At 39.2% G+C, this 24114-nt stretch overlaps 1 protein-coding gene across 1 annotated transcript in view; it reads left to right on the top strand.

The window, feature by feature from the left end:
* Positions 1 to 12261: 12261 nt before the first annotated feature.
* LOC149813566 (uncharacterized) overlaps positions 12262 to 24114 on the top strand; it is a 58659-nt gene continuing 46806 nt past the window's right edge. Inside the window, exon 1 of the mRNA XM_089991979.1 lies at positions 12262 to 12644. Coding sequence (XP_089848105.1) covers positions 12618 to 12644 — 27 coding nt within the window. The 5' untranslated portion in view covers positions 12262 to 12617. The remainder of the gene's footprint in view (positions 12645 to 24114) is intronic.

Here is a 24114-nt window from a genome sequence, read left to right as displayed (position 1 = left end):
GTGTAAGTCAAATATATATAACAATGGATTTTTCATGGGCAAGCGATTTGCCAAGGTGACTTGACATGTAAAATAAGAGTATTAGGCAAACATGAACTTGTGGTTTGTGGATAATTGTCTGAGTGCTTACTCGCACCTTGACAGACCCAATTATACTTATTACCACCCGAGTGCGGGATGAAATTTTGGCATCTCTATGAGATGCTGTGAGATGAACCAAAATAATATACAAACTTATGTAAACACTCTTAACAAAAAGATTCAGGATTTTTGGGTATACTTGAAAGATGGTATATGTTATTAGATTTCTTGGGTTTTTGGTACACCTAAAAGTTGGTGTATGTTACTAGACTCGTGGTCTACATAAAGAGGTAGACGATATGAACTCTGTGGGACATTCTTGCGTTTATGAGAGTGAGGCATCTCACCCAGTCCCCAATCCTCGAAGTTAGCACCCGATCCCTACTCCCCAAAGTTAGGGGTCCGGGACTACCAATGTGTCCTAGGTGGTATGTCCAAATCTTCTTCAAAAGTTTCTAGAATGCATCATATTTATAGTTTCTGCCATTGGAGAGTACTCTCTCGGTCGTGAACTGTCTCCTTTGAGTATCCGTATGGTTTGTTACTCGAGTTACTTAATAAAATCTTAATGAACCCCCAAGTGGTCTTGGTCAGCTACGACGTTTAACCTATGCATACCCACAATGTAAGTTAATAAGACAAACCTAAATTTTTACCTTATTTATATACTGTTTGTTGTTCAAGATGGTGAATGCTCTGGTTTAGATGTTTATGAAATGTTACTATTGTTGTAGTTCGTGTAGTATATGCAAGAGTATACACTTGCATATTTGACAGTTGTATGTTTACCTGTACACATAGTACTATGCACATATATAGTTATAGAATATTTCTTACTCAGACTGGTTGTAGTCTGACACATCTATTTCTCTTGTTTTCATAGGAAGCAAATGAGGTACCCAGAGCGTATTGCGGGCATCGTCACAAGCAGAGCCATGAAATCACATATTTACAGTCTTGCAAAACTCTGGCAGATTATGAGTTATTATTATTAATTCATGTAATAAAAATTTGACTTTTAATTATTTGAAGGATATTTTCTATGGTATGAATCATCTCTTTTATACCCTGTAGCTCACCCAACCATTTGACTTAATGATTAACCAATTAATCCATTGCAAATAAAAAAAATCAAAAATTTTGAGTCAAATCTTTGGGGTGTTACAGATAAGTCACCATAAAGAAATAATCTTTGTTGACCGATAACGATGATATTTATAGGTTGTTTTCAAAGGTGACCCAACACCAGCGAGATTACTTCTTGAAACTGAAAACACTAATAGCGATGAGGTAGCCTATAATGATGAGATTGTTTTAAAGGTGAAATACCCTATAGCGGCGCGATCTTTGTATTGCCATTATAAACTACCTATAGGTTACAACATTCATGTGTCGCCGTTATAGCCTATAGCGGTGAACGTTAACTTGCCATTATAGGCTATAAACCTACAAATTAAAAATTAGCAATTAGTTTTTTTTTACATTCAAATACATCAACAAAAACTTTAAATATACTAAAATTAACAACTGATACATACATTCAACAAAAACAACATTACACTTCAAATATTCAACTTTAAATATACATCCTCAAACATTCATTTCAAACATGCATCTTCAAATTTCAATATACTTCAAACTAATGACATACACTTGAAATATACATTCAACAAAAACTTTAAATACACTTCAAAAAACAAACATGCATTTTAAATATGACTCTATAACGGTGATATAATTGTCATTGTCATAAAGTAAAACCCACCGTTATAGAGTAAAACCCTATAACAGCTTGATTCAGATCTCATCGTTGTTGATTTATAATGGTGAGATCTTCTTGCCATTAAATACATCTGCTAATGTATTTTAACACAAAATCTAATGGCCAAAAAATTTTGCCATTATAAATAGGTCTTTAATGGCAAGATGTGTACAAGAACAAGGCATTTGTGGGGACATAAATATCACCGTTATTGATCAAGCTATAACAATGACATTCATGGTTGTAGTAGTATAATAATGACGATATATTTATGTCTCTGCCATTCCTATCGATTAGTAAAGATAAAAATCTTGTCGTTATTGCTTTACCAATAGTAGTGAGTTTTGTTGTCACAGTTAAAGAGTCGCCGACCCTCATCCTTGTAATGTAGGATTATAAAGCTGACATGTGATTATATGCTCAGTTTCACTCATCTCCTATGTCATCCCCCATCTTCATATCCCTCTTAAATCTTATGATGCAAGTTGCTTTGATCAAGTTTGTCCCTATAGATGGATTCAACATAGTCAATTTAATAAGAATCAACCCTTGGATCTTATTATGTCAACAAAAAAAATATATAATTTTTTAAATGACAAAATCTTGTTTCTTGTCAATAGTTGAATTTTGACTTGCCAAAAAATCCTCGACGATTTAAATGTTGATCTTCACTAAATGAATGATATAGATAAAATTTGTGGAGTTCGATTTGATCAAAACAACTTGCATCAATGAAATCCCAAAGGGGATGAGTGGATCCAATCTGTGCGCAATCGACACTTCTTGAAGGTGGTGGATTTTGTGTGCCATGGAGAGAGAGAGGTAGCTGCTAATGACTTTTTTAGTTAACAGCTATGCTAACCAGGATTTTGAAGATTTTTTTTCATGTTTTTCTTAAATCTGACCATAAAGATGTGTTCTCCATACTTGATTTTATAGGATCAAGTCTTGGATCATCCGATTTGGGTACTCATGTAGGCTTTTATAAGGTTTAAAAAATCAACGGTCTAATTTAAATATTCATGGCTTAAAATCATGTTTTTCATAAAAAACACGATTCAAGTTTCATTTCCTAATATATCGACCATGTTGATCACATCCGTACAGTCAGGTTTAATTAATGCATGGGAAAAACCCTTCAAAAGCTCAATTAGCACGGTGGCTTGCTAGAAAAGCGGTCAGCAGTTACCACCTTATATATATATATATATATATATATATATATATATATATATATATATATATATATATATATATATATATATATATATATATATATATATATATATATATATATATATATATATATATATGAGAACTAATTGTAAACCACTATTTTCATAGATTTGTTATCCTTTTCTCTTGAATCTAAACGTATGAATGTGATCTACATGTTTAGATTTATAAGAACCCGCTCTTGAATCATCTGATTTTGATGCATAAACAGTGATTTTTTTTAAGGTTTTAAAATCAATGGCTCATAATTTTCATAAATATTCAAGCATTCACAAATAACATTTTTTCATCAAAGTACATGATCCAATGGTTGATTCCTAGCAACTTCACCATGCCAAGCACACCCACATGATTGGACTTACAAAAGTGTTTGAAAATGCCCATATTTCTAATTCTCATATTCTAGTTACTCATATATATAGTAGGGCGTAACAGAGGATGACATATGTTGTCCACTGTTAATGGACTCGTGCCCGCCGCTGATCCCGTGCACTTTTTTCCACCCAGTGCATTAGTGCCCCCTACATAACAAAAAAAATGAAATTGGACATGCCCAGAGTGGTCCACCCACGGAAGGGCATCCACTGTTACGCCCTTCTCTCTCTCTGTCTTTATATATGCAGAGAGAGTAGCCCATATCATCAAACACATAAAACATCCAATGAAAATCAGACTGTGGACCTCCCAGGTGGTATCCCATGTGGTAAGCCGGGTCCTGTGTCAAGTTCAAGTCCCAGAATCGAATCCCACTGCCGCATGAGGCGGCGTTGTTCTGGTAGGGGTCCGCCTAACCCCAGCTTGCCTTTCAAAAAAAACTTCCAGTGCCAGTAACTATTTAATAAGCCTTGACCGTAGCTAGTCTGTAGTTTTATATAGTAAACGTGATGCCACAAGGCGTTTGGTGGATGTTCACTATCGCTTTTTTAATCAATGTTCGTCAAGTAAGTACGCCAAGAATATAACGTCCACTACAAAGCCTGATTAGGATATGTCATCTTTAACAATATTACTGCTTCTAATGGGAAGCCAGCTCAACCACAGTGGTGTTGCAAGCTTGGCATGTGGGTCCTACTCACTAGTGCATCGTTCTCTTTTATATCCTTGTCAACCTATCATGCTTAGATTTGCATGTTCACAGTCACACTACCTCTAGCTGAAGATATGCTCTCCAAGTCACAATGATTTATTTCCATAACAAATTGATAAACGTGTTTCCACTACATGGTAAACATGACAATTGTTAATTTAGACTTTGAACTTTAACACAAATGTGGTGGCTGCACCAAACCCCAAAATCCATTTGATTAGTGCTCCAGTTTCATTAAACCATTTGTACTGCTGACATTTAACCAACCGGGGGTCCGCTTGTCTGGTAGGAGCAGTGAGTGCACTTCACCTTGGGTTGGGACGTTGCAAGTTAGAATCCTAATGGTATGGTTGTATAGCTGGTAGGGGTCTGCCTAACCCCAGCTTGCCTATCAAAAAGAAAAATTGTACTGCTGACATTTGCAGGCACTGACCAGAACTATGGCTACTTAACTTTCACAAGTGTAAAATATTTCAATGTAATCCAAATGGATATTGTAGAGTCCTGGATATTCCTATATGTTCTCAGGATAAGTTACATTGTAAAAGGACTCTAAACTGTGTAACTTAATATAATAAAGAAGAAAACCTCTATCATCTCATCGTCTATAGAGAGAGAGGAACCCGTGGATGTAGGTCATGTTGACCGAACCACATAAAAATTATTGTGTTATCTGTGAGTTCAGTTTTGTTCCATTGTGAGTGTCTATCATTTTTATGATATTAGAGCCAAGCTGCCTCTATAGTCATGCCAATGTGCATAGATTCCTTTGGATGGTAGTCGTGTTCCTCATGGCATTCAATTCTTCATCAACATCAACATCATCATCTGTTGTGTCTCTTAGGCCAAATTCCTCCATTCAGTGAAATGCTTTCTCTTCCTTGGTGTCTATCAAGCTTGATAGATAATTAATTATCTGGTATGAAAGTCACAAATTTAAGCCCTTTTGTTTTCCCAGGATCTGTTCAAATATGCAAATGGATCATTCCTTGTACCAAGTCAATCAATTTTGAAAGGGAACAATACAAAATCAAATCCCGAGTATTTGATATGGAAGAGAGCGGATCAATATGCTATAAGTTGGATCTGTGCCATTGTTACTGAGCTTGTGTTGGGGAAAATTATTCGGATCTCTACTACTCACGAGGTGTGAACTACTTTAGAATGGGTATATTCATCTTAATTTAGTGTTCATATCCTTCAATTAAAGAAATAACTCCGGGACTTCAAAAATGAAGATAAGAGCATGGTACAATACCTTGATTGTATAAAATTCCTTTTAGATTTTTTATGTGCCATCTATGAACCTGTCTCTAATGAGAATCTTGTTCATTACACTTTGAACGGGCTCTTGAGGGACTATGAGAGCTTTGTCACCTCAGTGACCACTCGAGATGGCCTTCCCTTATTTGTGGATATTTATGAAATGTTGATTAATAAAAAAAAAGAAGATACAAATAATAAACAACCAACCTCTACAAGGAGAAACCTCTTCTACTGTGTTTTTCTCTCAGAGAGGACGTGGTAGGAGAGGATCTTTTGGAAGAGGTTCAGAGGGTTTAGCCGATCCTCTGGAAATTTTCAAAATTTTAGTAATCCGAGTGGTTAGTTTGGTCCCACACATCCTCCTCAAAATCAGTCTAAAAATTAGAAAGAAGGATGTTATTTGCCAATTTTATGGTTGTCATAATCATATAGCTCGCACCTGTTATGACATCTCGAAAGTCTTTTCTACTATGACACTCAACAACATGCATGATTTAGCCCAGTACTCAGATACAAAAGCTTCACACCATATTAATGCTCAAGATCAAGGTATGCCAAATAAAATTGAGTATCACAGTTCTGATGGTGTGATGGTTGGAAGTGGTACTTAGCTACCTATTACTAGTATAAATAATCTTTCTTTGCATCATGAAAATAAAAGCTTTAAATTAAGGTTGTGCTTCTTGTTTCATTTATCAAGAAAAATCTCTTATCAACATCTAGATTTGTAAAAGATAATAAGTGCTTATTTTAGTTTGATGTTAATGGGTTTTATATAAAGGAACATCAAAGCAGGACTATTGTCCTAAGAAAACCGATTAAAAGAAGATTATATTCATGGCCATCTGAAGGATGTGATTAAAATGCTTTATCCTCTACAGTTTCTTTTGCTAGAATAGGTGCAAATAAGTTTCAATTTTCTGATGAAATTTGACATTGTCGCTTAAGTCATCCTAATTTTCAAGTTTTGAAAAATCTTGAAAAAATTAGATCTATTTCATTTATAAATAATAATATGGAACTATGCTCTTCCTATCCAATTAGTAAGAATCATAAATTGCCTTTTGATAAAGCTAAATATTTTGTTCAAGCTCCATTGTTGCTCATTCACGTTGACTTATAAGGCCCAACTTTTACTCTATCTCTGGAAGGTTTCAAATATTATATGTTACTTGTTGATAAGTTCTCAATTTTTTTTTTAGTAATTTGCTTTGAGCAGAAAATCAAATGCTTTTCTTTGTTTTATAAACTTCTAGAATATTGTGGGGAAATAACTTGAAAAAAAAATCAAATTTTTTCATTGTGACGGTGGGGGTGAATTTGTTAGTGATAATTTTACCAATTTTCTAAATAGTTGTGGCATTAAAAGGTGGCTCTTGTGTCTTCACACCCCTCAATAAAATGGAGTCGTTGAGAGGACACATTGACATGTCGTTGAGTCTAGTTTAGATATATTATTTTATTTCAGTCTTAGACAATTATTCTAGGTTGATGCTTTTAGAAGCACCATTTACCTTATTAACCAGTTACCCTCTGCAACCTTGGGTCAAAAATCACCCTATAAACTTTTTTTAATTGTGTCTCAGGTTATGAATGCCTTAAATTTTTTTGTTGTACCTGTTATCCATACCTTGTCCCATTTGTCAAATCCAAACTTGAACACAAGTCCAAACCTTGCATCTTTCTGGGTTATGGAACCAACTACAAAGGATACATGTGTTAGGATCCAATGGCTCAAAAAACTTTTGTTTCAAGACATGTGATTTTTAATGAGGGAAATTTTATGTATGCTAGGAGCAAAGAACTCCTCACATCAAAAGATGTTACCAATTGGATCCAGACTCAAAATTCTAAATTGTCCAGCAAGTCAGTTGAGACCATTAACCATAGGGAACCAATTAATCTCATACAAATACTCAATCCAACAAATTGTGGTCAACCATGTAATCTTTCAGATGAAGTATCCATTCCTGATGTGCTATCGCATGAATCATCCATGTTTGAAATGTCCCCATTAGAACCTATTTCAGAATCAGGAACATCTTCTCCTTCAGAACTTTCTTTAGAAGAGAGATCTAGTGAAAACATTTTGTACTCATCTTCTTTTGGATTGAATCTTATAGTAGATCTCTCTAACCACACTCCATCTAGATCTTATCATATGGTTATCTGATCCCAAGATAAAACCTTGCAACCCATACCTTTCTTTACACCCAAACACCCTATTGCTCTCCTAAGTGAAATAAAATAGGATAAAAATGAGCCCTATAATTTTGACCATGCTAATTTTAATCCTAGGTGGCGTTAGGCTACGAAAGAAGAGGTTAGAGCCCTACATTAAAATCAAACCTAGACTCTTGTTCCTCCAGAAAAGGCCACAATTTAGTTGGTTGCAAGTGAATCTACAAAATCAAAAGACATGCTGATGGAACAATTGCTAGATTCAAAGCTTGACTTGTTGCAAAAGAATATAGTCAGTAGGAAGGTGTTGATTACTTTGAAACCTTTAGTCTAATTATTAAACCTATGTCTGTGTGAATGATTTTATCTATTATTGTTAGTTTAGAATGATCAAATATATCAATTAGATGTTAAAAATGCATTTTTTCATGGCATCTGTAAGAAGAAGTTTACATGTCCCAACCACAAGGATTTGAAGATATGAGTCATCCTCACTATGTTTGTAAACTTGCTCGAGCCATCTGTGGGCTGAAACAAGCTCCCAAGACTTGGTTTGAAAGACTTTGTGTCTATTTAGACAGACTGAGCTTAAGTGAATCCAAAACAGATCCTTTCTTATTCATTTGTCACACCAATCGGCTGCACTTGTTCATCTTGGGTTATATTAATGACATTATAATTACATAAAACTCACTGGTTGCAATAAATCAAATAATGCAAAATTTTGTATCAGAATTCTCTATTAAAGATATGGGCACGTTACATTATTTTCTCAAAAGTAAAGTTGTTTCAGATTCTACAAGTGAAATGGTTTTATGTCAAAGGAAATGTATTTTGGATATTTTAATAAAAATAGGTATGACTAACTGCAAGACCGTGATTATTTCTGTCGTACCTAACGTTGTGTTATGCAAACATGATGAAATCCTATTAAAAAATGCTACTGAGTATAAAAGCATTGTTTGAGGTCTTCAATATGCCATAATTACTAGACTAGATATAGCTTATGCTATTAACAAGTGTCAATTCATGCACGAACCAAGGTAGGGCTATTGGGCTTATGTCAAATGAATTCTCAGATACTTGAAAGGAACAATAAATATAGGTCTTCAAATTAAAAAAATCCACTTCCTTACCGTTGAGTGTCTATTCTGATGTTGATGGGGTAGGTTGTCTAGACGATAGAAAGTGTACATGAGCTATCTGTCCTTTTTGGGTTCAATTTTTTTTGTCTCGAAACTCAACCAAATAGCAGACAGTTGCCAGGTCAAGTATTGAAGTTGAATATAAAGTAGTTGTTAGTGTCATTTCTGAGCTAATGTGGCTCAAACAATTGATAAGAGAACTAAACGTCCCATCTAGTGGGCCTCTGATTCTATGGTGCTACAATCTTGGTATCACCTACTTTGCAGAGATCCCCGTGTTTCATGAACCAAACATATACAAATTGACTATCATTTTGTTTAAAAAAATGTTGCAAATGGTGAAATTAAAGTTCAGTTTGTTCCAACACAAGACCAAGTTGTAAATGTTTTTACTAAACCATTGGCAGGTCCAAGCTTCAACCAGTTTAGAGACAAGCTCAATCTCATGGAGATTGGCTTGAGAGAGGGTATGTTAAGAATGATGGTTCATGTGAGACTTTCAGTCATACTCATCTAAAAGAGGTCGATCCTCATGGAAGTTGACCAAGTGAGATGCCATCTTAGGAACTGCTGTTGATCATTATCCTGATAAGTTGCAGTTGTACAAGACTCCTTAATTGGTGAAACCGTCCAAAGAGACTCCTAAACTATTTTAGTCTTATCAATGTAATCCAAATGGATATTGTACAGTCCTAAATATTCCTCTATGTTCTCAAGAGAAGTTACATTGTAAAAGGACTCTAAACTGTGTAACTCAATATAATAAGGAAGAAAACATAGAGGAATATTTTGTGGCCCGGTTCTTGGTGAGGGTTACTTCATCGTCAAAAAGCAGAAGAAAAAGAAGAAGAATAAAAAGAAAGAGCAGCACTTAGATGTTTAAAGGCAGAAGTCCAACATATCAGCAACAGGCCTAGTCATAGATAATGGAAGCTTCTAAAAATCTTGCTGAAGCTGGGTGTACTCTCTAATGGATAGGGGAACTCGAGGGTTTTGCCAACCAGAGAGGGCTGCCTAGGTGTGGTTGGTGATTGGGGGGCTTTTTCCTTGACCTACCCCAAGAAAAAAAATCAAATGAAAGCAGCTTAAATCAAAAGCACTTTTAGCTCAGGCATGCAGCATGAATGTTCAAGTGATGCAAACGTTTGTATTGCAAAGTTTTTGTGCACTTCTTCCTCAGTGTCATATCTGTGTTTTACTTAACAAGTAGCTGTATTGCCTAATTCGAATGGCTAACTTTCACCACTAAATCGCTCAATGCTAGTGATACGAATAATGTTGATTTCATTTTACAAAGATATTTTGCAAAAAAACTAGGTGAAAACCGAATTTTGAAAAAACCTGTTTTTAACAAAACTGAGTTTGAGTGTTACCCAAACGGGTCACCGAACTCCGTTTTTTGAGTTTAAATCAGGTTAACATCCAAAACCTGATTTTTAACTAGCTTTTGGGTGTCATCCAAATGCACCCCATAGTGGGAGATCCCCTACTAGATCCGAGTCTAATTATCTTCCCACCCTGATTTGGATCTGTATCAGAATTGGCAATTCTCCTGATTCTTACACTTGATTTAACAACCCCATGCCAACAATTCATATAATGAAACGTAGAGGGAGTTAACCAATTCCAGTTAAACCTCATTCCTTCTAATATTGGATCCACCTTGATGAAGCTTGACTCTGGCTCAACCTTACCCGAGTCGAATCACTGGGTCTGGAGTCATTGACCTGGCTCTTTGCATTAGAAAACAGTTAAGGGTTCCATACAGTCTTATCATCAGGTCAGGCATGTGGCAGACTCGATGTGGCCTCATTTGGATCTGACTTTGAGGTTCTGGTACCAGATCCAATTTATGTCGGACTGAACCTGGCTTAGGTATAGGGTGTCAATGGGTCGGGTATGACCCAATGCTAGCTCATACAGGATCCAGTAGGGATAAGCTTTGGTAAGAAAGAAGACCGTCTGATTAACCATCTGGGTTGGACCTGTGAGGTCTGATTTGCATACACAACCAAGTATGGTTTATGCAATTTTATAGAGCCAGGTCTTACCTATGGATGGGCATTGGGCTGGCCTGTCCCAGGTTTGAGCTCAAACCTGTTTGGAGCTTGACGTATTGGGTTGGTTCGACCAGCCCAAACCTGTTTTAAGTTGTTTTGGAATTAAGTTAATAAACTAAGTTTTATAAGATCAAAAGCAATGAATCATATTGTCCATGTCACTTGATGACGGTGGCTTTGCGTTTTGCACAATGAAGGTGACAAAACAAGGATAAAAAAGAACAAGAAACTCTAATTCTTAAGTAAATGATAACCCAACAGTCTCCATGCACTCATGTACTCAACTAATTATCTTTCTAGTTTTCATATAATTAATGCAACTAATCAAGTAAATGTCAATAATTATCAACTCAATATGCAGTCCTCCATATTACTAAATCATTTTTTTTTGAGAATAACGTGAAGTTTCATTAAGAAAAAATGAATGATAAGACATCAGCCAAGCTACAATAAATAAGAAAGACAATAGCCAAATTAAACCCAAGTAGGAATCAAGTAGGACCTGAGAAAGCAACCTGCAGACGCAGCAAAGGATCGAGCATGGGAAAACAAGATCTGATGGAGGCATCTCATATGCTAAGATAAATTTGTTAATTTTTTTTTTTTAGCTTAAGCTCTGGGGCCTCGCTTCAGCTTGATTGATCAGGCTTTTGGGCCTGAGCTTTTTTGTTGACTGAGTCACTGGGGTCCTCCTCCTCCTGTGACTTCCACCTACTTGGCTGCTCCTCAACTCCTGCTTTTCCTTGGAGTACAGCAGGTGTATCTGCTTCGCAGTCGCCCTTCGATCCAGTCTGATACATGATCTCGGGCTCCAGGGAGCAACAAACAACAAGCAATTTACCTTTGAAGATTCTAGTAAAGGTCCAACCCGTTGACACCCTACCTAGGTAGGACTAGGATTATACATGGAGTCCGGGTTTGAAATAACAAGCATGTTAAAATTCATTATCTGGACTCGGAACCAGCTACTACCCAGATTTTGTCTCTCATTGGACCTGACTAGGTAATCAGACCTACCTTAGTAGATCCAGACCTTAACAAGGGTTTGGTATTGGGTAACATGAGACCGTTGACCGGCCTAGTTGAAGAAATGCTGTTCACATTTTGGCTGGATGTACAAATGCAAGCTCATTTAGTCAGATCCATTAAAGGAAGCAACATCCGGTTAATAATCGGATTCAGATTTTTTTTAAAGTTTTCCATCTGAATCTAAATATGGATCTGATGGTTAAAAAATCGACCGATTCCCGTAGCTTCAATCGAAGCAAATTCAGTTAGATTCTGAATCGGCCGATTCTAGAATCGTTTTAAAAAATCCGACTCAGACCCGAAACCGACGCTGACAACATTTCCCTTGCGAGTTTTTTCGTATCCTGCAAAGTGCGAACGTGGGAAAAGGGAACTTGATCTTCAAAACTCAGCATGTGGCCAAGTCATTCGACAGAATCTGAGGATGAAGTCACGAGAATATGTGGCTTGTGGATAAACAAAACAGGGGAGCTGTGCCTCGATTTTCCGCAGGACCCAACTTTCTCATTTTTCCCAACATTCTTCTTCTCAGAATCTCAGGATCTCCCCTTCTAGTTCTTCCTTATCTCACCATACAAGACACATGAATGAAAATCCACTAGTGTTGTTTCTTCTCTGAGACAAACAACACCCGTTTTCTTGCTTTTCAACTCCTATGAGTCCCTTCTTCTCTCTAAGGTCTCCGAACCTGTGCTAGAAGCCTCTATCAATGAAGGATGCACCCATGAGTTTTGTGATCGAGAGGCCCTTCCTCCTCTGCAGTGAAGGAGATGGGAGATGCAGATGAGCGCCAGAAGGTAACTCCTTTCTTCTCTCTCTCTCTCTGCGGCATGAAAATTGGGTGGTCGTCTATCTTTGCATTTCTGAGAGGTTGGGATCTTACATGTGATTGGGGTTTAGCACTCTTGACGGTTTCTGGATAAATTGCGTCTATGGTTTTTGTGGGCGTTTCAAGGAGAAATTTGATGTTGGGTTTCCATGCTTCGTTCGAATTGATCATGGAGTATTGGATTTTGATGGTATTTCTATAGTTGTGGCGTATGATTTATTTTTTGTTTCTTTCACTAATTGCTGATTTGGTCTGTCGTCTTTTACCATCACTTTGTGAATTATATATACGTTAGAGATGTATGATCATCAAAGTAGGTCGAAGGGGTCGCTCCTGTTTTCAGCATTGTGAATTGGTTGATTTTGAGATGGTTAATAAACAGGCGAACGATGGGCACATTTCAAGTTTTTAGTTGGCAAGACTGAGGGTATTATGATCATTTTATGAAGTAGAATTGCTGTCACGGGCCTATTTCCTTCAATGGGCGAGCGCGGCGCGACGGTCCTTCCTCACCGCCGCAAGCCTACTCGTCAGCTCGCTTGCCGATCGCGGAAGCTTGGAATCAGAGTGCAATAGAGCAAGAGAGAATAGACGGAGAGAAATTGCAATCACAAGAAGCAATCACAACGAGGGTGAACAAAAGAAAGCTCAACGCATTTACTTCATTCACAATTTTGCCCGCAGACTATTACAGTTCAAGTATATGGGCTGCCCCTTTCGGGGTATTGATTCACCTGAACCGGACAACTTACATCAGACTCAACAAAAGCAAAATAGACTCTAAGCACAACTGTACACTGTAAGTTGCAAGGGAACATGCTCCCCCCTTCAAATCATGCGCCATCCTCGGCGCCATTTGTTTCGTGGTAAGCCCTGACTTCAGCCGGGTAGCGGCTGTTCATTCGAAATGCAGGCTCCCACGTTGGTTCCGCTGTTTCCTCCCATTGCACCAAGTATTTCTTCGCTTGTCCCAAGTAGTTGACCTTGTGGCGAAGGATCTGACTGAGGTGCTTCTCGGCCCGTTGTGTTGCTAGAGCCCTCTGCATGATGGGAGCGCGTTGTGGCACACTGCGTTCCGGGTCTCCATCATCTGGATGAAACTGCTTGAGGTTGCACACGTGGAACACCCGGTGCACCTTGAAGTCTGGGGGCAACTCCAGCTTGTATGCCAGCTTGCCCACCTTCTTTGTGATGGTGAAGGGTCCCTCATACTTTCTGAGTAGTCCGCGGTGCCGCCCGCGGAAGATGCCTGTGCGACCAGGATATAACTTCACCAACACTTGGTCCCCAACTTGGAACCCTGCGGGCCGACGATGTTTGTCCGCCCACTTCTTCATTCTCTTTGCCGCTTTGTGTAAGAATGCCTTCGCCAACTCATTTTGCTCGTGCCAGTCGCGAACAAACTGATAGGCGAATGATGACCTTCCCTTTTCTTGTGTGGCAAGAGTGTGCGGGATCAGTGGCTGCTGCCCCGTGGCTATCTCAAACGGACTATGGCTTGAAGACTCGCTCTTCTGCAGATTATAACAAAACTGTGCCACATCAAGGAGCTTCACCCAATTTTTCTGATTGATACGCTCCAGTATCTCGTTGATACGCTCTGTCTGCTCATCTGTCTGCGGATGAAAGCTTGTTGAAAACAGCAACTCAGAGCCAAGTAGCCGAAATACTTCACGCCAGAACTTGCCCGTGATGCGAGCATCGCGATCACTCACAATACTCTTTGGTATGCCCCAGTGTTTCACCACATGCTTTACGAATAGCTCTGCAGTCTTCTCTGCAAGGAACTCCTTGGAAGATGGGATGAAGATGACATACTTTGAGAAACGATCCACCACAACCAAAATAGAACTGAGGCCCTCTACCTTCGGCAGACTAACAATAAAGTCCATGGAGATGCTATCCCAAGGACGTTCTAGAATTGGTAGAGGCTCAAGGAGACCGACAGCCTTCTGGTTTGTCCCCTTATCTTGCTGGCAGATGAGGCATGTCCGCACATACCCCTCAACGTCGTCTCTCATCTGCGGCCAATAGTAGCCACGCTCAAGGAGTGCTAAGGTCTGCTCCTGGCCAGGATGACCGACCCATAGTGTATCATGACACTCCTTGAGTAGCTCTCGGCGAAGGCTTCCCCACCGTGGTACAAAGATGCGTCCCCCTTTTGTTACAAGGAGGCCATCCTGTAGCCAAAATCGCCGAGTCTTCCCTGTCTGCACCAGAGAAACAAGGTGTTGTGCGGTCGGATCCTGCTGCGTACCCTCGTGGATGCGGCTCAGCAATGCACCCTCTAAATGCACTTCAGAAGACTCCGCACGTGCAACTGCCAGTTCAGCCCTACAGCTTAGGGCATCCGCCACAACATTGGTCTTTCCAACCTTGTACTCCAAGGCAAAGTCGAACTCAGCCAAAAACATCTGCCATCGGGCTTGTTTAGGCGTCAACTTCTTCTGTGTCTGAAAATAGCTCGTGGCCACATTGTCCGTCTTGACGACGAACTCGGCACCCAAAAGGTAATGCCGCCAGGTCCTGAGGCAATACACAATGACGGTCATCTCACGTTCATGCACTGTGTAACGCCTCTCTGCATCTTTCAGCTTGCGACTCTCATATGCGATTGAATGACCATCTTGCATAATAACTCTGCCAATGACAAAGTCTGAGGCATCAGTGTGGACTTCAAAGGGTCTCGAATGATCAGGTAGTCGCAACACTGACTCCCTCACTAAGGCTTTCTTCAAGCCATCAAAGGCATCTTGGCACACTCCTGTCCAGAGCCATACCCGATTCTTCTTTAACAAATCTGTGAGGGGCGCAACAATGAGGGAATAACCTTCGATGAAATGCCGATAATAGTTTGCCAAACCGAGGAATGACCACAATTCTGGCACTTTGCTTGGCGGAACCCATTCCTGGATGGCCCTTATCTTCTGCCCATTCATACGCAGCACCACGCCCCACAACGTGGCCAAGGAAGCTGATCTCCTCCTGCCCGAAGAGACACTTCTCTCGTTTGACACAGAGGTCATTCTCCTTCAGCACCTGAAACACTGTTCGCAAGTGTCCGACATGTTCCTCCATGTTGCTGCTGTAGATCACAATATCATCCAGGTAGACTACCACAAACTTGTCTAAGTAGGGGTAGAAGATCTGGTTCATTAAAGTCGTGAACGTGGCTGGAGCATTTGTCAACCCGAATGGCATTACTAGAAATTCGTAAGCACCATAGCGGGTGACGCAAGTTATTTTCGGCTCATCACCTTCGGCAATCCTCACCTGCCAGTAACCCGATCACAGATCTAGCTTGGAAAAGATACGGGCACTGCCTAGCTGATCGAACAAGTCCGCTATAAATGACAATGAGTACTTGTTCTTCACCGTGACCTTGTTCAAAGCACGGTAATCCACACATAACCGTTTAGAGCCATCATGTTTCATCTGGAAAAGGACCGTGACACCAAATGGGGTTTTTGATGGACGAACAATGCCTGCGTCCAACATCTCGTCTAGCTGCCTGCGCAGCTCCTTCAGCTCAGCTGGCCCCATACGGTATGGAACCATTGCAGGAGGCTTTGCTCCCGGGGTCAACTCAATCCTGTGGTCGACCTCACGTCTTGGCGGAAGACGCTTTGGCAATTCCGGGGGCATCACCCCCCGAAATTCCTCCAATAGTGGGGCTAGGGTCGGCGGCACTGCTGCTTCTACCTTCCCTTCATCTGCACACACTGCAACTAAGAATGTCTGCTCCCCATGCTTGACACCCTTCTTCAGTTGCATTGCCGATAACACAGAAGACTTGTCTTTCTGCGTAAGGCACTGCACTGTGTGTGACAGGTCTGACCCCATGATCGTCAACGTGTTAAACTTTGGCAGCATCATAACATTCTGGCTTCGCAGAAACTCCATACCTAGAATCACCTTGAAATCGTCTAGGGGCACCACAGAGAAGTTGGCTTTGCCGACCCAACTCCCCACTTGAGTAGCCACATCTCTTGCTTCACCAAGGATGGGCTTGGCCTCAAAGTTTACTGTTTTGATAGTCCTCTGCTTTGGCCCAGTTTTCAAGCCCAACCGCTCTGCCTCTTCCCGCGAGACAAAGTTGTGTGTGACCCTCGAGTCTACCATTGCTGAAGTAGACTTTCCATTCATAATGACTTCTACGTACATAAGTTTCTTACTGACCTGCATGTTCTTAGCTGCACAACTTCTAGCTGCGTTAATCGATCGCATGACCCCCATCCTTGGTTGCATGGTCTCAGTGTCACTGCATTCAGTATCGCTGCATTCTTCCCGTGCAACATTGACTTGCCCATCGTCCTTTACAAGGCGCTTTGGGCACTGCCTGGCGATATGTCTATCGCCGCAGAACCAACATGTCACAACCACACCCTTGTTGCTGTTGTTATGCTTCACGAAGTTCTGTTTCTTTTCGGATTGATGGCGTGTCGACGCCTCACCTTTATCATTGCGCTGCTCATCCTTCTTGCTTCCGTGGTCAGACTTCTTCCCATCTTTGGTTGATGGGGTGAAAGGCTTGCGCTGAGTGTCAACTAAGCGCTCAGCCGCCACATATGCATCTTCCAAAATACGGGGGTTGCTCCTTTCCACTTCAGACTGTGCCCATGGCTGAAGCCCCACAATGAACCAGTTGAACATGTCGTCTTCTGGCATGTTAGGTATCTCCAGCATAAGCTTCTGGAACGTTCTGACATAGTTTTGCAACGAACCAGTGTGTTTGAGCTCACGAACCATCCGATAAGCCTGCCTCTGCGCATTTCTTGGCATGAAGTAGTTGCACAACTCTATTTTGAAGTCATCAAAAGTGTCTATCACACATTGACCCCTCTCCATGTCATTGCGCTTCCGCCTCCACCAAGCGATAGCATCCCCATCAAGTAAGGCCGCTGCAGCCTTAATCCTCAAATCTTCGAGGGTCACATTCTGAATATCCAAGTAGTCTTCTACTTGGAACAAGAAGTTCTCAATGGCCTTGCTGTCGCGAGAACCATTGAATTTTGCGGGTCTTGGCACATCAATCCTTGATGGTCTCTCACCATTTTTGCCATTTAGGGTCACCGTCCGCTGCAACGTGCGGTTCTTCAGCTGAAGCTCCCCTACTTCAGACTGCAAGTCGGCCACTGTAGTCGTCAACGAAGTGACCTGCCCCATTAATAAGGTTACCTGCTCTTGCAGACTCGCCACCACATCATTCAGTCCATTGAATGATTTACATGCGCGTGAAATCACTTCATCATGCGAAGTCACCTCTTCCACCAGCTTGTTAACAGTTGCAGCCAACTCTTCTTGGCCCCGAGGTGAACTCATCTCCTCAGCTTCAACAACTGCCTTGCCTTTGGTGTTGCGCAAGTTTTGATAAGGCGCCGCGATGTCTTGCTCACAAATCGCAGCCTGTCGGCGTGTCTGTCGACACCGACTCCGGAGTCCCTTCCCCAGCACGAGAACGAGCTCTGGTACCACTTGTCATGAGCCTATTTCCTTCAATGGGCCAGCGCGGCACGACGATCCTTCCTCACCGCCGCAAGCCTACTCGTCAGCTCGCTTGCCGATCGCGGAAGCTTGGAATCAGAGTGCAAGAGAGCAAGAGAGAATAGAGGGAGAGAAATTGCAATAACAAGAAGCAATCACAACGAGGGTGAACAAAAGAAAGCTCAACGCATTTACTTCATTCACAATTTTGCCCGCAGGCTATTACAGTTCAAGTATATGGGCTACCCCTTTGGGGTATTGATTCACCTTAACCGGGCAGCTTACATCAGACTCAACAAAAGCAAAACAGACTGTAAGCGCAACTGTACACTGTAAGTCGCAATGGAACAATTGCAACCCTATGTGTAATTGTTTCATGACATACCGCTGTTGGGAGACTAAATAACCTCTGATGCCTGCCAAACTGCCGGCATATCTCTATATATGCAAGACTAGAGTACGCCGATTGTACATTTGCTTGCTCTTGAGCGTACCTGTTTTAATGTTTTCTTCAACCAACACAACTTAAGAGGCTATCTGGAACTTGTCAACAAATACATGATTGCTAACAACTGTTTGCAACTTTGTTTAAAAGAGCTGTATGGTAATGATCGTAGGAGAAACATGTCTATGGAGATAATCTTGCTAAACAAAGTGGTGATTGGTCTGAATTTTCTTCAGTGATTCATCAAACTCATTAAGCCTCATTGTTTCTATGATCGTATGATAGGTCAGAAGGAATTTGAAACCATCTTGGTAATCAGATCAATTAGCTGCCTTGCACCAGTCATGCATCTATATCATGCCTCTTGGATATATGAAGACATAGTTTTATTTTGGATTTTCCATGAGACGAGTCAGTCTGCTAGGAAACAGAAAGAAACAGTTGAAAAGCCCGAGCTTATGATGTCTAGGTCTCAACTCTGAACTCAAGAGAAGAATTCAATGGGAGCAATTAATTTTGAGCTATCTAAGAGTAGGGCATTCTGGCTGCTAAATTTACAGAAGTTGGTGCAACAACGGATTGTTAGCTATGTCAATGTCGTAGTTGTAAACGATGTTAGATCTCCTACTATAAGAATGCACTATGCTTTTAAGTTGATGGTAGGCATTGTATTTGGAGGTGCACATATGTTTACAGATATTCACATTAAGTTCGGTCAGTGTACTGCTGCACTAGAATCTGTAAGGTTAGTTCAATCTTCTAAATCTTTTTGTGTTAAAGCTATAGTAACACCCATTTGGCTAGAAGGTAGAAATCACATGCCTTGAGTTATCTACTTCAAGTAATATATGTAAAGTACATGATAGAATGAGTAGCCGGTATGGCTCACAGATCATTATCTATGAGGCTCATATCATGAATGTATACAGACCTGCCAAACTTGAGTATTTCAAAATTGGCCAGGATACCTATGCCGATACTGCTAGCAATAGGTGTTATACACATGAAAATACAGACACACATGTGTTGTATCCCCCCATCCTTTGATTCGTTGTATTATGCTTTTTGTACCACTTGTAGTTGTACTGTACATAGTCACAGATATAGGTGATATTTTGAAAATATGGCGATACTATGGCTGTAAATTCATAAAATGATATCAAAGGCAAAACATCACAATATTTTGAAAATATAAAAAAATTATATATATCACAATATTATCTCGCTAATATCACGAATTCATGAGTTACCTTTTACTTTTTTACTTATTTTCTATATCTTAACTAAGTTTTCCTTCTTTCTTTTCTATTTATTTATTTATTTATTTTATTATGTGTATTTTATTTTCTAAACATGCTATTTTTCTTATTTAAAAAATTTTTGTATTTAAAAAAATTTTTATAAGCACCAAGTTTTTCGCAAGATTTATCAACTAAACCTATATTATTGCGAGAAATTGCCTTCCTGAGATATAGCCGAGACTCGTAATTGTGACTATGGTACTGTATAATCATACTGCATACAGGTGCCTGTACCCGTATTACTGTGACATTAACACTGACCTAGTATGCCTTGGAGATTAAGCAGGTATAGTTTTAGCTGGATCTTGATAGTATGTGAACAAATCCACCTTATTAATTATATAGGATTTTTTAAACCATGTTAATCTTGTCTGATTGAGACCATATGATGCCTTTTGGAAGCTTTGGACGAGTGTGGCATAAAATGTAGTCTAGATGTGACTGCATATAGATCTTCTTATCACAAGTTTGCATGTCCTTTTGTCAAAGTAAAATGGAGATTGTGCACATTTGAATGCAATCAGTATTCATACTCAAATCATCTTTAGTTTTGAGGCAAATAAGCCCTATAAAGAGTTAATAGGATAGTTCTTAATTGTCTATTCTGCTGTTCCACGGCTTGTGATGGAAGATAATGGACTCAGCAGGGGCCATTAAAAGGATATATATTATTTATTTTCAACTCCAGCTTGGATATTAGGTTTAGTATTTAGTTTCTTCCATCCTAATTGATGCATGTTGTCATCAATGAGTCATCTATGTTAAAGGGGATACTACTAAGGAACAAATTTTTGTAGGAATATAAACTTGAATCTCATGATGTACCTTAAGTGAAGGTCTGGATTTGAAGGTGTCAATTATACAGTAACTGCAGAGTGCAAACTATCATAAGTACTTGAATTATCAATTTATAATAGATTCCTTGAAGTATCTGTAATGTTTAGATGCTAAGTGCAGTAACCATGTAGCTACTCTTTCATTTCTAAAAGTTTTGTGGGAAAGCTAACGATTGTTAGAATATAAGTGTTATATATTATATATGTTCATATACATATATGTATATATATCTTTTGTCTGTATATATATGTCCAATATATATATATATATATATATATATATATATATATTTGTGCATGTAATATATTTTACCCTTTAGCGGTATTTTGGTCTTTTTGATATTTGTAATAGGAACAACCCAATAGGAAAACTGTTTTTTATTTATTTTATTTTTTATATTTATTTGGGGGCATGTTGGCATTTGTTATATTGTCAAGGGCATATTTGGCCTTGACAATATAACCGTTGGGGGCTCCCCAACGACTAGATTTCTAACCGTTGGGGGCTCCCCAATGGCTAAATTTCTAGCTGTTGGGAGCTCCCCACAGCTATATTGTGAGAGCTCCTCACTCCCATCTTGTGTATAGATATGGGCCTTATGCCCCTTGTTTTCTTATGCATTTTGTGTGTATTTGTTAGTGAATAAAGAATATATTTTTTATATTATGAGTGTTCCTTGAAACCCCTAAGTGGTTATTGTGCTCGTGCCCATTTTGTGGGTTTGTATTTGCCTCTTGTTTGAGGTGTGTGTGGAGACTTCTTGATTTCATTACATGGTATCAAAGCCATTGCATTTTTTATCGTGGTAAAGCTTATTCGTGAAGATGTGAGATCGTGGACTTGTGGTGCCTAAAAGAACTTTGCTTTCATTTCCTTCTCTATCTCTCTATTTTTCTCTCTCTTTCTCTTCTTGTATCTATGGAGGATGAATAAAAAGTGACACCATGCCTGTGAAACTCAGTAACACAAACTATGTGATGTGGGCATCCATAGTGAAGCATAAAATTTGAGAATAGGGTCTTTGGGGCTTGGTGGATGGATCCAAGAAAGAACCCAGGCTTATGCTTATCAAGAATAAAAACGGCAAAGAAGTTGCACTTCAAGGAGAAGAGATGAATAAAGCTATTGTCGACTATGAAAAGAGATGGAGGGAGTGGAGGATGGGTCATTCCAAAATCATGGGATGACTCATTAATAGTGTTGAAAAAAAATGTTCTAGTTTAGCAAAAGTTTGAATTTGCTAGTGATGCTTGAAAATATCTCCAAGATATATATTCCTTAAGGGATGTGGCTCATATATTTAACTTTCAAAAGAAAGAGAGGACACTAACCCAAGAAGATATGAGCATAAGAGAATACTATAATGTTTTTTCTCTCATTTGGGATGAATTAGCTCTCCTAGATCCTAAATGGCATTGTCCACTTGACATAGATATCCGTGAAAAACAAATTAACCCAAAGCACTTTTATCATTTTGTAAATGGGCTTAGACCCGAATTTGAGAGGACCAAATCAGTCTTTCTTCATAGAGGAGGTGTTCCTTCCATAGTAGAAACTCTAGAAGAATTAACTATGTAAGAAAATAGATTGAAGAAACTCTCCTCTACGAAAGATGAGGAATCAATGCTTGCTATTTCAAGACCTGAAAACCACACAAGAGCATATACGCCCCCTCACTTTGGAAGAGGACAAAATGACTATGGTAGAAACTCAAGTGACTATGAATACAAGAAAGGTGGTAAGATAATATGTCACTTTTGCAATATTGTGTGACATTAAACCATTTTTCCCAAAGAGATGAAAGGAAAGTAGCTTCCATGGGATCATCAAGCGAAATGAGTGGTATGGATGAAGGTAACTACTACTCAAAGGTCAATCTTCCTCTCTCTCTGGTGCAACCGTCTCAACATGCGTGGACCCTGGTATGAACTCTTGGATTCTTAATTTCAGTGCCTCATTCCATATGACTACTAATGAGTTCATACTATCCAAATGTCTCATTAACCCCAATGATTCCTATATTTCAACCACCGACAAAACATCTTTGAAAATCAAAAGTTTTGGTACTTTAAAAAACTTTTCTAAAATTAACCAAAAATTTTATGTCCCAAACGTTAGAGTAGTACCCAAACTTAACTTAAATCTCTTATCTGTTTCTCAAATTACCGACCATGGATGTAAGGTCACCTTTTCATCTAATGATTGCTTGGTACAAGATCTTCAATTTCAAGAACCGATTGGGCGAGGCCATAGAAGAGGAGACCTCTACTACATGGACAATTTGAAACTATCTAATCAAGTATTTGTAATTTTATGTAAAAAAATTGGCATAGGAGATTAGGGCATCCAATTATGTCAAAAATATATTTATTTCCTTTTCTTGAAAGTTGTAATGAAAAGGATTTGATTTAAGAATATTGCATTCTTGAAAAAATGAAATCCCTACCTTTCGAAATTAGCCAATTTGTGTCTAAAGAACCATTTGAGCTAATACATTCTGTTGTATGGGGATCAACACCGATTATGTTTAGAGGAGTTTCTTATTATGTAATATTTATGGATGATTATAGTAGGCACACATGGATTTATTTGAGTGTTTTAAAAAATTTCATAGTTATGTCAAAAATCAATTTAAAACCTCCATTAAAATATTTAAATCCGATTTCAGAGGAGAATTTTTATCAAATAATTTTCAAATTTTTCTTGATCAACAAGGGATCATTCATAAAAAATCTTGCCCCTACACCCCACAAAAAATGGGTTGGCCAAAAGAAAGCATCAACATATTATTGAAACTACTAGGACTCTTCTAATATCTAAAAATGTTCCTAAAAGATTTTGGGCCGAAACCGCCTTTACAGTGGTTTATTTAATTAATAGAATACCTTCCTCTATTCTTGAAAATGCTTCTCCTATTGAAATTTTTTTAAAATCTCTCTCAATTATACAAGATTGAGAATCTTTGGTTGTAAATATTTTGTTCTTTCTAACAAAAACGATAAACCTTTCGCTAAGGCCATTCCTTGTGCTATGTCACAAAGACTCGCCTAACAGGGTGCCACACTCGCATCGACGTGATGCGATGCAGGTGTGGGTGCGGCACCCGATGCGGTCAACATAACCCTGAGTGTGGTTGACCACATCGAGGGTTAAATTTGTCCAAAATAGACTCGGTCAACTCTGACCTATTTTATTTTGGACCATTAAAAACAAAATTAAGAGGGGCGGGGCAGGAGTTTAGGACACAACTCTTTCTCTCCTCCTCCCCTGACTATGATTCTTCCCGCTCTCCGACCCCTCCTCTTCCGCCGGCAACATCCACAAGGGTACCTCTCTCTCTCTCTCTTCCTTCCTCCTCTTCTCTTTCTTCT

The sequence above is a fragment of the Nuphar pumila genome, chromosome 16, assembly GCF_984573655.1.
Source record: "Nuphar pumila chromosome 16, dmNupPumi1.hap1.1, whole genome shotgun sequence".
Lineage (NCBI taxonomy): Eukaryota > Viridiplantae > Streptophyta > Magnoliopsida > Nymphaeales > Nymphaeaceae > Nuphar > Nuphar pumila.
This window is presented reverse-complemented; position numbering and strand designations above follow the sequence as displayed.